The sequence below is a fragment of the Rhynchophorus ferrugineus genome, unplaced genomic scaffold, assembly GCF_030347505.1.
Source record: "Rhynchophorus ferrugineus isolate W39M unplaced genomic scaffold, kcgeb_rfMv2 rfM11, whole genome shotgun sequence".
NCBI classification, from domain to species: domain Eukaryota; kingdom Metazoa; phylum Arthropoda; class Insecta; order Coleoptera; family Curculionidae; genus Rhynchophorus; species Rhynchophorus ferrugineus.
The window spans coordinates 31,311,617-31,324,943 of record NW_027472590.1 but is presented as its reverse complement, the minus strand read 5'-3'; the positions used below and the strand labels follow the sequence as shown (position 1 = coordinate 31,324,943).

At 32.9% G+C, this 13,327-nt stretch overlaps 1 protein-coding gene across 1 annotated transcript in view; it reads right to left on the bottom strand.

Annotated features, from left to right (window-relative positions):
- The window catches only part of LOC143204946 (glutaredoxin domain-containing cysteine-rich protein CG12206), a 109,961-nt gene that overhangs the window by 79,728 nt on the left and 16,906 nt on the right, over nucleotides 1–13,327 (bottom strand). Inside the window, exon 2 of the mRNA XM_076417904.1 lies at nucleotides 4,897–5,310. Within this exon, the coding sequence (XP_076274019.1) occupies nucleotides 4,897–5,308 (412 nt within the window). The 5' untranslated portion in view covers nucleotides 5,309–5,310. The remainder of the gene's footprint in view (nucleotides 1–4,896; nucleotides 5,311–13,327) is intronic.

Sequence of the window (13,327 nt, the reverse complement as noted above, 5' to 3'; positions counted from 1 at the left end):
GTAGGAAAAAGTTGTATAAAATAATGGAAACTGTATATTGCGTCAATTTTCTTCAATAAATGTTCTTTTAAGCTGAATAAATTAATTAGAATACAACAAGCGAGCGTGTAACATTATGTAACAGGATGACCAGTTCTAGTAGCACTCAGTACAATAAGAGACTATTTATTATAAGTATCAGACTATAAATTTTATGGTAGTTAGTTAGAAATTATTCCATTCACTACGGCAAACATTTTTGTTTGTTTGTTTTGTTGTTTTATTCATTAATATTGATTGTTTGATGGAAATATTGAAAATATGATGTTCATAAGTCATTTCAAGTTTCTATTTTCAGCTGATTATTATTTCCAGATCTATATAAGTGGTGGAAAGATTAAGACCATACTAATATTTAAGCATAGTACCGCAACTAAAACATATTAACTACTTATTAGAAACTAAATTCTAAACGAAATCACCATGGGATAAAACGCAGAGAAAGTCTTGGATGCCTAGATATAAACGTCAATAATAAATAATATCGAAAAAAATCCAATGAAGGTGGGCTAGTAAGCAACGGATTCCTTTCCAAAACGATACTTGCATCTAATTTAGACTTCAAGGAATAAGATTATAAATATTGCAACTACAAGACAAACTTGACGTCAAACAAGACAAAATCAAGCAACAAAAGTATAGTTATGATTATTATTACAGACTCACCGCCATCTTAGAAATGTTTGGTTATTAGGAATGTTTATATACGCATAAGATCGAAATAATCAGTGAGGCCTACTGATTACCGGGCCCAGCAATTCCTTTAAGGTGACAGCAAAAATAGTATTCGAGCCTTATATGTTATATGGAGAGACTGGAAATAAAATGGAACCATAAGCTTGTGTTAAGACTAAGTCATGTAATGATTGAGACGACATAGACTGTAAATAAAATAATATCTTAAGTAAAATAATAGTTCCTGTGTCCTTAACTCTGTCCTATTATATAACATATATATTACAATCAGTTCTAATCTAAGTTATAAGTTCCAGCCATGCTTTTTTATTATTTTTATTTAAAAAGCACTAGCACACATATGATAAGTTATCAACTGAAACTATCTAGGAATGTTTTCTTTATATCTCTCTCTATATAAAGATTAGAACAGTTTATGTATTCATGAGTAAAAATTAGCTTTTTATTTAGAGCAAATACCTTCTATTTCATGACACAAATGACAGATTAATGATAGAAATCTACGTAACTGAATATGGAGAAATATATCGAATATGAATAGACGTTTGGATGCACGTTAGTTTATATTAATGAGAACGGATATAGGCAGAAACAAAATATGCATTGGGTCACAAGGCCAGTACGAATCACCATATGGGCAAAGTGGACAAATGATTCTAGATTACGGACATAGATAAACTCTAATCCAACTTGTTGCATGTTTCTATACATTTGGTTAGAGTTTATGGATAAAATAGAAAAGAATACCGTTAGATACTTTAGATCGCATGATAATTGAATAAAAAACCGGTATAAACTACTATATATATAAATAACTAAATATATATATATATATATATATATATATATATATATATATATATATATATATACAGGCTATTGTGAAAGGTAGACAACCCGTTTCAATAGGTCAAACAAGTGATAGAAAAGACCTGGAGCAGTAAATAATATTGTTGGATACTGCATTTCAATATAGTCCCTGATAGATCATGATAATAGTGATATGAAGAATAAATACGAAGTTTAAAGACTTACAGATGATACTCGTATGTTACTAGTACTAAAATAATGTACTATAAGTATATATGTACTGTATGAGTGGAGACTATATGAAGACTTAGGAGATTTAATATATTATTGAGAGATTTAGAGAAAGTTTCAAAGAAATTACTGAATATAACCGTCAAACATAATTAGTTTAGTTTACTACAGGAAATGCAAATAAATTATATCATTAATTATAATAAGCAACTATCAAAAGGTTACTAAGTTAAGGCATGAGCAATTATATTAGTTCACACACGAATAAAACAAACTGTATTCTCATACTGTAAGACCGGATAATGTATAGGAATCCGTGCGAATAAGTTTCTTATTTATGTTTTCTTGCATGCCACTTCGTAGATTCAGATGAAAGGCCATCTTTTTGGAACAAAAGTTATATTAAGACAAACTTGTGAAAATCACTTGGTTCAATTTCTCGTTCAGAAATTTTAAAAGTTCTACAGTGGCAGAATTATGTTTTTGCCCAGATAATCGCAAAAAATTCGCTTTTATTAATGCTTTTAGTTACTGTATTCCAGATCTATTCTAACATCTTTTGTGAATTGTACAGATATTGTAAAATTGCTTCGGGTTTTGGAGAAAATCACATTTTAGATTAAAACATGTATTTAGTAAATATCTTCGGTTGCATTTGTCACAGAAAATGCAGTATTAGTTACGCGTGAAGAAGTTACAGGACCAGGATAATTCATGATATCCCCACGTAACATATATTCATGAGTGGTCTTCTCGATATATTGGATTGTCCATGGAGAAGATCAAACTTCAGGGACTAAGGCTACAATAATAATATCTACAGTGATCTGGGTTGAATAAAAAATAGGAGCATCTAGTTTAATCTGCAATGTTCATCCACATTAATGTTAACCAATGTATTGTCAAGTTCTATGGTTTTTTTTTAATTTCAAGAGATTTGTTGTTGAAGCGCGTCAACTTTTAAAAACTTTCGGTGGTTTTGGTTTAAATGATTTAGATTGGTGATTTTTAGAGCGAAAAAACCTAATAGCTACACACCAGGGTTAATTAACAAACTGTTAAAAATGGATCCAGTGTATAGACTAACAGATGTCATTGAAAAAGCCTATAAAGGTAAAAATATATGTTCAGATGTACTCTAGTATGTAACAATGTAAATCGAAGGCTTGATAATATATGGCATGACGGCTTTATTCATAAGCTACAGAAATTATTAAAGAAACAACATACTGAACTATTAAAATCTTGAATTATGCCAACCAAAAGAAGAAGCCTACTTTACAATTAAAAAAAGATAAGGCAGGTGTACAACAAGGAAGTGTATTGGTCCAGTTCTATACCTACGCTACACATGTGTTATAGCACAAATGGAAAATATCACGATGACTACATTTGATGATAATAGTCATTCTTGTTGTTGGAGACAAGAGCAAATTATAGCAGGCAAGTGAGAACATAAATAATTGGACTCAAGTCCGGAAAATAAAAATTAACGGAAGTAAATCTGTGCATGTGCAGTGCACCTATCAGACCGCATAAGTACAAATAACAGTAAATAATACTATCATTCCATCATGAAGTAAACTTCGCTAGGGGGAACATACAAAAAAAAACATATTGGTTAATTGGAAGAAAATTACGTTTATCAGGACATAAAAATTGCTATTATACAGCCAAGTATTGTAACCTGTATGGACATACGGAATTCAATTATGGCGATATTATAGGAATACAAGTTTTCTAGAACAAAGTCCTGAGGAATGTTGTAGGTGCACCAAGATACTACAGGACTGATTACTTACACCGAGACCTTCAGATACCAACTGTTCCACAGGAAATCAAGAGAATTATTAAGTAGGCATGAAGAAAGAAGTCCATTATCATGTCAATATCGAAGTAATACAACTCGTGGATAACATCAAAACAGGACACAGCCTCAAAAGTGTTATATTATTTATTTCATCTTGTTCAGTGTAGTGTAGTGAGATGCATTTAATAGAAAAAATTTTTTAACACATAAATGTTATTGGAGGCTAAGATAGGCCCATTGGCCCTATTGGCCCCTAGATATATATCTCGATTTAAGTTAATAATAGATGAGCCAGCAACGACTAGTTTCTGAATTATAGAGTGTTGAGTGAAGCAACGTTTGTTATTGTGAAAAAAATGGAAGAAAATAAATTCGCGTGTTGATAAAATATTGCTTTTTGAAGGGAAAAAAATACGGTTGAATCAAAAACTTTGCTTGACACCGAGTTTCCCCAGGAAAATCAACCATCAAGGATTGGTATGCTAAGTTTAGACGTGGTGAAATGAGCACCGAAGATGGTGAACGCAGTGGACGCACAAAATGAGTTGTTACCGACGAAAACATTTAAAAAATCCACAAAATGATTTTGATTGACCGTAAACTGACATTGATTCAAATAGCAGACATTTTAAAGGTATCAACTGAACATGTACATCATTTCATTCAGGAATATTTGAGTATGAGAAAGCTCTGTGCAAAGTGGGTGCCGGGCGAGCTCACTTTTGACCAAGAACAACGACGAGTTGATGATTCGGAGCAGTGTATGAAGCTGATCAAGCGTAATAAACCCGAGTTTTTGCGTCGATATGTGACAATGGATGAAACACGGCTCCATCATTTCAGTCCAAGTCCAATCGACGGTGGGAATACGCAACAGTTGGCTGGCAAGGTTATGGCGTCTGTATTTTGGAATGCGCATGGAATAATTTTCATTGACTATCTTGAAAAAGGAAGGACCATCAATAGCGACTATTACATAGTCTTATTGGGCCATATGAAGGACGAAATCCTCGAAAAATTGCCGTATTTGGTGGCAAAGATTCATCCATCCACCGTATTCTCCATATCTGACTCCCAGCGACTAATTGGTAGTCGACCAGTGTATACCAATTTCTCACAATAAATATTATTTTTAAGTGAAAAAAATGCAAGCTGATGACCCAAAAAGGACGAGTCAAATACAATTCTATCTCGTTATTTCTTTCGGATGTTATAACCTGGCGTTCTTTGTGCATTATACATAGTTAAAATATAGTATCGTAGTATCGTATTTTCTCGTTCTATCATAGATTTGATGACGAAACGCTTACCAGATATACGAATGCAAGTATCCCCCTGGTTAGCGTCACAACTCACACTCTTTCCTCCACCATCCTGTTGGTCCTCGTTCACTAACCGCGTCTCCTGGGGGTTTATCAGTATCTTCACCACGTGACCTCTGCTCTCAACGTTCTTACTCGCGACGGAAACCGACTCCTCGGAGCGTTTGTCCGCGATGTTCGTCGCAGCAACGGTGCCGAAATGTACCGTTGATACGGCAGCTGTGTGAACGAATTGACGATCGCCGACCGTATACGGTGCACTTATTCGATCTTCCTCGACGGTACGCCGATGACCGACAATCTGGTCGATTTCTTCGCTGGTACCGAGCGTCACGGTCTTCTTGGATTTGGTCTTTGGCGGCAGCGGCGGTGGTAGGCAGGCGACTGGTCGTTCCGACATGTCTGAAAAACGGAATAGGGGACATTAGTACGATTGGTCAATTTGATTAGAATGTTGTTTGCCTTTCTCAATCGATTCGCCACCGAATTTAATAAAGCGGCACCGATAAAAAATACGTATGAATAAAAAAATAATAACTGTCGAATTTTTTCGACGAAATTATTTCGAAATTAAATATTTAATGGTGCGTTAAAAATTAATTATTGTCATAAAACAACGGAAATATAATTGAGCAATATAATAACATTGAGAAGTAATGTAATGAATATGCATGACAATCTCTTTTTTCCAAATGTAGATGAGATAAAAAGGAAGAAACCAGATTTCTCTGCAGATAAAAAGTACCATCGTACCCCTTGTAATATCAAAATACTTGAAAATCTTCCCTCTCCATGGATAGATAAATCATGATGTTCTTTCATGTTTCACCATCAACACCATCATGTTTAAATATAACATTGCGAAAAAAGTATCAGGTTTATAAAATAATTTTAAAGGATTTAGAACAGATGATGTTGTAGCGAGTTAACTGGCATCGGGTAAATTTATATCAACTACATGTTAAAGCATCACAAACAGGCTTCAGTTTTTCAAAAATATTTTTTCAGGGTGTTGAAAATGTCTGAATTTGTGCCGAGTAAATCGTATTTGCGCGATGTTTTACATTTTTACTCCAATATTATTCCAATTCAAGATAAGGCGGCTGCAGATCATCGAATGGCTTGTGAGGCCTATGGAGATCATGCTCAATCGATTTTAACATGTGAATACAGATTTCGGCATTATAAGTGCGGTGATTTTGAAACAGAAGACAAAGAGCTTCCTGGACATCTAAAAAAATGTTGAATAGCAAAATATTAAGGTATTGCCCGATGAAATCAAAAATGGGGACCGCTATCAACTACAATTGATGGTTTTGGCCTAAATAATGTGTAAAAATGGCCGGGGTACGTGCAAGGACACACCATTATTATTCTAGCATAACAACGTTCGACCATCTGTTAGGCAACATTAAAACAGAAACTGCTCACCACCTACCGAATTCTCTAGATCTTGCTCTTTCTGATTACTACTTGTTCTGATATATGAGTCGTGACCTGTCTGAGCAGCGCTTCACTTAAAGACATCAAAACATGGGTAGATTGATGGACAATACTTTGAATAAAATGAATTTTACCATTTTTTACAATAAAGCTTCATAAGCTTAAATTTAAAAAATAACCTAATCTATAGATCTAATATAGATACAAAAAACAAAATATAGGATAGGTGTAAGAGATAAATCCACACGATATTTAATTTTCAACAAATCTTCGTAAGCCTTTCCATAATTCTGCGCAGTAGATATATTGACCGCCGAAAAAAATATCGATACTTTTTCAAAAAATATTGTAAAATATTGTTAGTTTTCGGCATTCCAAATATTGAGAATGTTTTACATTCTAATTAAATATTTTAAACACATTTTTTAAATTATGTACAAAAATTTTAATTTAATATTACTCTACATCGAAAAATATTTTTCAACTACAGTACTTTTTTGAAAAAGACATCAAGAAAAATTTAGATATTTTTTTAGCATCCCAACCTCACAGAAGTACAAAAATCACCAATGGCTAAGTGAACGTGTTATATTAGCAGATAAAAACAACAACGTCAATGAATTCTTGAAATGACTTTAAATAAATGGAAAAACCAGAGGAGTTAATATTGTTAATCATCCCATTGGTTCTGCCATATATGCTGTTCGAGTTACAAAACGCCTACAGTTTTCAACGACCAGCAAGAAGGCACAGATACAACAACTCTAATTTTGTGGAATAAATTTGGAAAATGCGTGCTTCCCACGTGAAAAATGCTAGGTAGCTCTCTCACGCGACAAGGAATGCGTCAATAATCAGATTGTAACAATAAAATGTATAACTAGAAAATTTAGTGATTTTGCCAAAAAAAAAATCAGAAAAGAAGAAAATAAAAGAAAATTCAACAAGGCAAAGGACAGCTTAAAAATCTAATAAAAAAACGAACAAAACCAAGGAATTGAAAACTATTTAGAAAGCTTAACGCCAACTGATGCAACGGAATATTATCTCTGGAAAGTACCAAAAAATATTAAAAAACCTGAACAACATAATCCACCCATTAAAATTGACAACAATACCTGGTCTAGGAATAATAAAGATAAGGCGGAAGTTTTCTTTAAACACTTATAAACAGTATTTAATCCGTACCGGTCTGAAATATTCGTAACAGAAGATAATAACATAGTTGACTTTCTTAACACTCCGTTTCAAATGGATATGCCATATGAGAAATTTACTGTTAAACAAGTAAAACAAATAATACGTAAAGAAATCTTTTCTAAAAAGCTCCTGCTTTTGACCTAATAACTGGAAAAATCTTAAAAGAGCTTTCAGAAGAGTGTATCAAATTAATAACATGCATATTTAATGCCATGAAAATTCTTAATTACATTCCTAGCACTTGGAAAGTCGCTCAAATCATAATGTTTCTTAAACCTAAGAAAAAATCAGAAAACGTCTTCTCTTGTCGTCCTACAAGCCTGTTCTCTAACCTTTTTCAAAGACTATACATTAAAAGACTCAAAATAATGGCAGAAGAGAAAAATATTATTCCAGACCATCAATTTGGCTTGCGTAATAAACACGGAACAACAGAATAAATACATAGATTAGTCAACCAAATTAACAAAAACTTAAACGATAAAAAATATTGCTCCGCTGCATTTATCGATATTTCTCAGGCCTTCGACAAGGTGTGGCACGGTGGACTGCATGTTAAATTGAATAAGCTTTTGCCCCATACGCACTTTCAACTGCTGAAATCGTACCTCACAGACAGACATTTTATTGTCAAACAAGGTGATGAATATACTGACCTACACCTAATATATTCGTGTGTTCCGCAGGCCAGTGTTCTTGGCCCACTGTTATCTCTATTGTATACAGCTGACCTACCGACCCCAAGAAATATTACTGTTGCAACATATGCTGACGATACAGCTTAAACAAAAACCAAGTGTATTGGCTGATAGGTCTGTATAAGTTAATACTTAGGCCCATTTGTACTTGTAGTATTGAATTGTGGGTACTACTAGCAAAACTAATATATATATATATATATATATCCTCCAGAGGTTCTAGAATAGAGTGTTGCGAGTCATCGTTTGTGCCCCATGTTATTTATCCAACAAACTGATTCAGCGCGATATCCCCTTGGAATCTATAATGAGTGTGATTCGTAGTGTTAGTTCGAAATACTCTGAAAGACTATTATGGTATTCCAATGCACTCGCCAAAGAGTTAAATGTGTGCGATGGCAGTGTAGTGCATAGGCTCAAACGCAAACGCCCATACGAACTGATTAATAGACACATAGAGTGAGATTTAATAATTTCTATAACAAGTTAGAATAGTTTTTAGAATAAGTTAGGATAGACTTTAAAATAAGTTTTCAAACACACTTTTCTAAAAATATCAAAATCTCCATATACCTAATTTATATTAAACATAAGGTTCCATAATGCTGCAAATATATTCTCAAAGAATTCTCGAATCTAAAATACTTTTACATAACTAATACCGTTGTTAATGCCGATATCAAGAAACAAACTGATCAATAATTCACATATACCTTCTATTCAGTTAATTAAAATTCCAACCAAGTAAGTCTCAGTTATTTGCGTGCGCCTATTCTAAGATCAGTTAGAGCATAGCTTTACCATTACAAACATGATTCTAGAACCAACTAAGACGACGATTCTTAACGAGGCTCGTTTTCCAGAAATGTCAGGAGAACTGACATTTTTCATCCAATCTGGTGAGTCATTAAAATTCAAACAACTAACAAAAGAGAATGATGTATGTTGTACATCGTCATCATCTTACAATATAAAGAAGTAAGAATATTTTAATGGAATAATAAATATAAATATTTTGATAATTGATATAATAATGAATGTGCTACTCTAACTAGGATATATTCTAATGATGTATAATGATTTGACTTGTGTGTGTTTCTATACTTGCAAAACGAATTCAACTTGGACTTAAATTAAACTTAATTGACAAGGTATTGCTGTATGAGTCAATACTTCCTACTCGCTTACTAATACTTACTAGCAAATTCAATGTAGTCATTAGTGAACGGTTTAAAATCAAACTTTTGGGTGCTATAATAGATCATTCGTACCACGTTTGTAATTAAGTGATAATATCCCTATAAAACCCATAGCGAATATACAGTGATAGTGTTTGTTAAGTACTTCAAAGTAGTTTTAGTATAACCCTATGTACTTGTCAATCAGCTAAATGTGGGTGATAATATTGATGGACATGGATTAAAATAACAGGTCAATGGAAACTTCCACGGCCCACCATAATAAAACACATTGTTTTGACAAAATTAGTTTTTTTTTTGCTCAACATAATTCCCCTCAACTATACACTGATTATAGCGACCCCACAAACTTTCAATACCATTTTTGTAGTACGTTTGTCCTTTGCTTGAAAATAGACCTCAGTTTCGTCGATGACTTCCTTATTCAACGAAAATTTCTTCCCAGCGAGCATTATTTTGAGATCTGAGGACAGAAGATCGTTGTTGGAGCCAGATCTGGAGAATACGGTGGATGAGGGAGCAATTGAAAGCCCAATTCATGGATTTTTGCTATGGTTTTCATTGACTTGTGACATGATGCATTGGCTTGGTGAAGCAGAACTTTCTTTTCCTTCAAATGCGGCCGCTTTTCGATGATATCGTCCTTCAAACGGCATATTAACGCTATGTAGTCCCTGTTGATGCTTTTTCAAGGTAGTCAATGAAAATTATTCCATGCGCATCCCAAACTACAGACGCCATAACCTTGCCAGCGGACTGTTGCGTTTTTCGATGCTTTGGAGCGGGTTCATAGTGTCACTCGGATGACTCTCGATTGGATTTCAAAGTAAAAGGGTGGAAATGGGAAATGGTTTATTACCATCACGTTTAGTTGATATCTTTAGAATGTCTGCTATTTCATTCAGTTTTAATTTACGATCATTCAAAATCATTTTGTGAATTTTTTAAATGTTTTCGTCGGTAACAACCTCTTTTGGGCGTCCACTATGTTCACCGTCTTTGGTGCTCATTTCCACAGGTCTAAACTTAGCATACTAATCCTTGATAGTTGATTTTCCTGGGTCATCAGTCAAGTTTTTGCTTCAACTGTATTTTTTCCGTTCAAAACGCAATATTTTGTCAACACGCGAAATTTCTTTTTATCCATTTTTTTCACAATAACAAAAGTTGCTTCACTCAAAATGCTATAATTCACAAACTAATGATTCGACAGCTGTCAAATTTATACACGCATCTTTTGACGGTTAGGGCTAACTAAAAGCATATGGATTTTATTCTTGTAGCGCCATCTGTGTGTCAGAGCGGGGACTTTTCAATTGACCTATTATTTATTATCATTTGATATGATTAATAGACATTTATAGTCCGTAGTGTAATATTTGGAGTAACATATTATACAAAGGGATCACTTGCTGAAGTGATTTTCTATGTATCATATATACAATAATCATGAAAAGTAAAACTTATTGTCCATTGGGTAGATTATGGATCTATTAAGAGCAATATATTTAAAAAATGCCACTGTTATTTATAGTATATTAATATGTTATAAATAACAACTAATAGAATCTAAGAAAACATTTAATTAATATTAATTACGATTTATCAAATGTTATCTTTAGTGTACCTAACCTAATGTTATTGTTTTAAATGTATATGGGTTTGTAGTAAAACAATTAATACTTTATTATATGTTTGTTTATTAGAATATTTATAAAAACAATTAAATTGCATGATGTTAATATAATGTGCATATAGGAATACCATCAACTAATATAAACCACCAATAAAATTTATATTAAGCAATAATATATACCATATTTTTATCCTTAAACCAAACAATAAGAGGATATGAAGAACAAAATATAATAGGCCTTAGCATATGTTGTTGTAAGAATAATGATAGATTTTATTGTAGGTGAATAAGGCACTAAATTTGTTGAGTTCTTTTTAATTATAATACTATAAAACTCAAGTTGCAAAGATAAGCATGTCTTGTAAAATTGTCAGTATTGCAATTAGGCTCTGGTCTATTTTTAATCAATAATCAGAGAGATCAATCAAATCATTAATGTGTAAGGATTAAAAAATAGCCAAAAAGTGTTTGAACCTTCTAAATAAAAATTATTAAGACAGCTGATCGATCAATCCAGATGTTGTTCAAACTGTGGTTGAACATTGAAGGACCCACCAAAATGTGTTTTAATGTATCCGAATTTCATAGTATTTCACCAAATAGCTACTATGAAACAAACTATTATTAGAAGATGTTTAATAAAAACCCAACAATAAGCAGTCAAGACTTTTACAGGTCCAAATTCTGTATTGAATAATCACATTCATTTTACAAGGTGGTTAAAAAAAAATGAGTTTTGGTAGAATCTTCATGTTGATAACTTTAGTTATCTCTTTAAACCCCTTCACTTCACTTTCATTTTTAGATAGTCTGTTTAGTCTTCATTTAAATAATCGATAAAATAAGAGTCATTATTAAGATAACAAGGCAGATTGTTAAGGACTCTTCAGGATGTATTCTTAAAGGGTTAAGCCTTGAAAATATGAAAAGATATCGACATTTTCAAGATTCCAGACTAGAGTTTTCCCTTAAAATTAAAATGAAACGATAATATTGTTTGTATGCCGGCTTGGTGGCGCAGTGATAAAGGCGATGGGACGGTCCTCCTACTGTTGATAGCCGTGGGTGTTCGAATCATGCTGGGGCATGGTAGTAAATTTATGTTTGTGATTGTTTTAGGCAAGAGTATAAAATTCGACAAGGAAAATAATCCCAGTCACGCCAGTAACCAGGCTGAGTAAGACCGGATGTCTTCTGGGATTATTTCTAAAATTGGTCACTCGCCAGTCGGTAGGCTTAATGCTGAAGACCGTGATTCGGAGCCCACGTTAAACTTTAGACCCAGTCCAGTTAAACCCAGAGTTGGTAAAAGGTGACTTTAAAATATATTTAAAAAAAAATATATTGTTTGTATAGTCATTCCAACAAGTTGTCTCTTATTTTCATTAAAATAAATAAAACCTGTTGTAAATTTAAAATAGTTTAAATTAATAAATTTAATGAATATCCATCTAGTTTATCGATGGTTGCGCCTACTATGCGTTATTAACAGACCGAATAACAACGCAGTTAATCTCATCGATTTATCATATTCTGCTTCGAGTAGTTTCATTAAAATTTCTATAAATGAGTGATTGTTGTTTATGCGTACGGGTAAAGTAGAGATCGACCTTAGCGGTTAACAAACCGAAATAAAATCGAAATCATGACATGATAGAGAGAAATTGCGGATAATTTGAATTGCAAAGCTGTTCATTCACTGTTTGTAATTGAAACTGAATAAGAATCGGAATGCTGATTAGCCGGTATATTAGGGAAATTTTCTGTAACCTGTTTATATGCTACGTGTTATATCGTCGAGTATGATGTTTATTGATATTATTGGCTACAGTTTCATCCCCTTTTTATCGCAGCATAATTTAGGAATTTAACATTAATTATAATTGTACCTTAACTGCATGAAATTTTTGTTCATGCAGTATATATTAAACAAATCTAGTTTCTATCCAGTAAATCACTACATAGTATAAAACAAAGTCGACTTTTCTATCCCTATATCCATATGTGCGCTTAAATCTTTAAAACTACGCAACGGATTTTGATGCGGTTTTTTTCAATAGATAGAGTGATTCAAGAGGAAGGTTTATATGTATAATACATGCATAATATACTAAGGCAACATTGCTAATTTTAGAGGTTTCTAACGTGATGTCGTAAATTAACCTATTTTTTTAGGCTTATTTAGCAATTAGCAAAAACGCTGCCTAACCCTACGAGTTAGATCAAATTAATGTATTACAGTA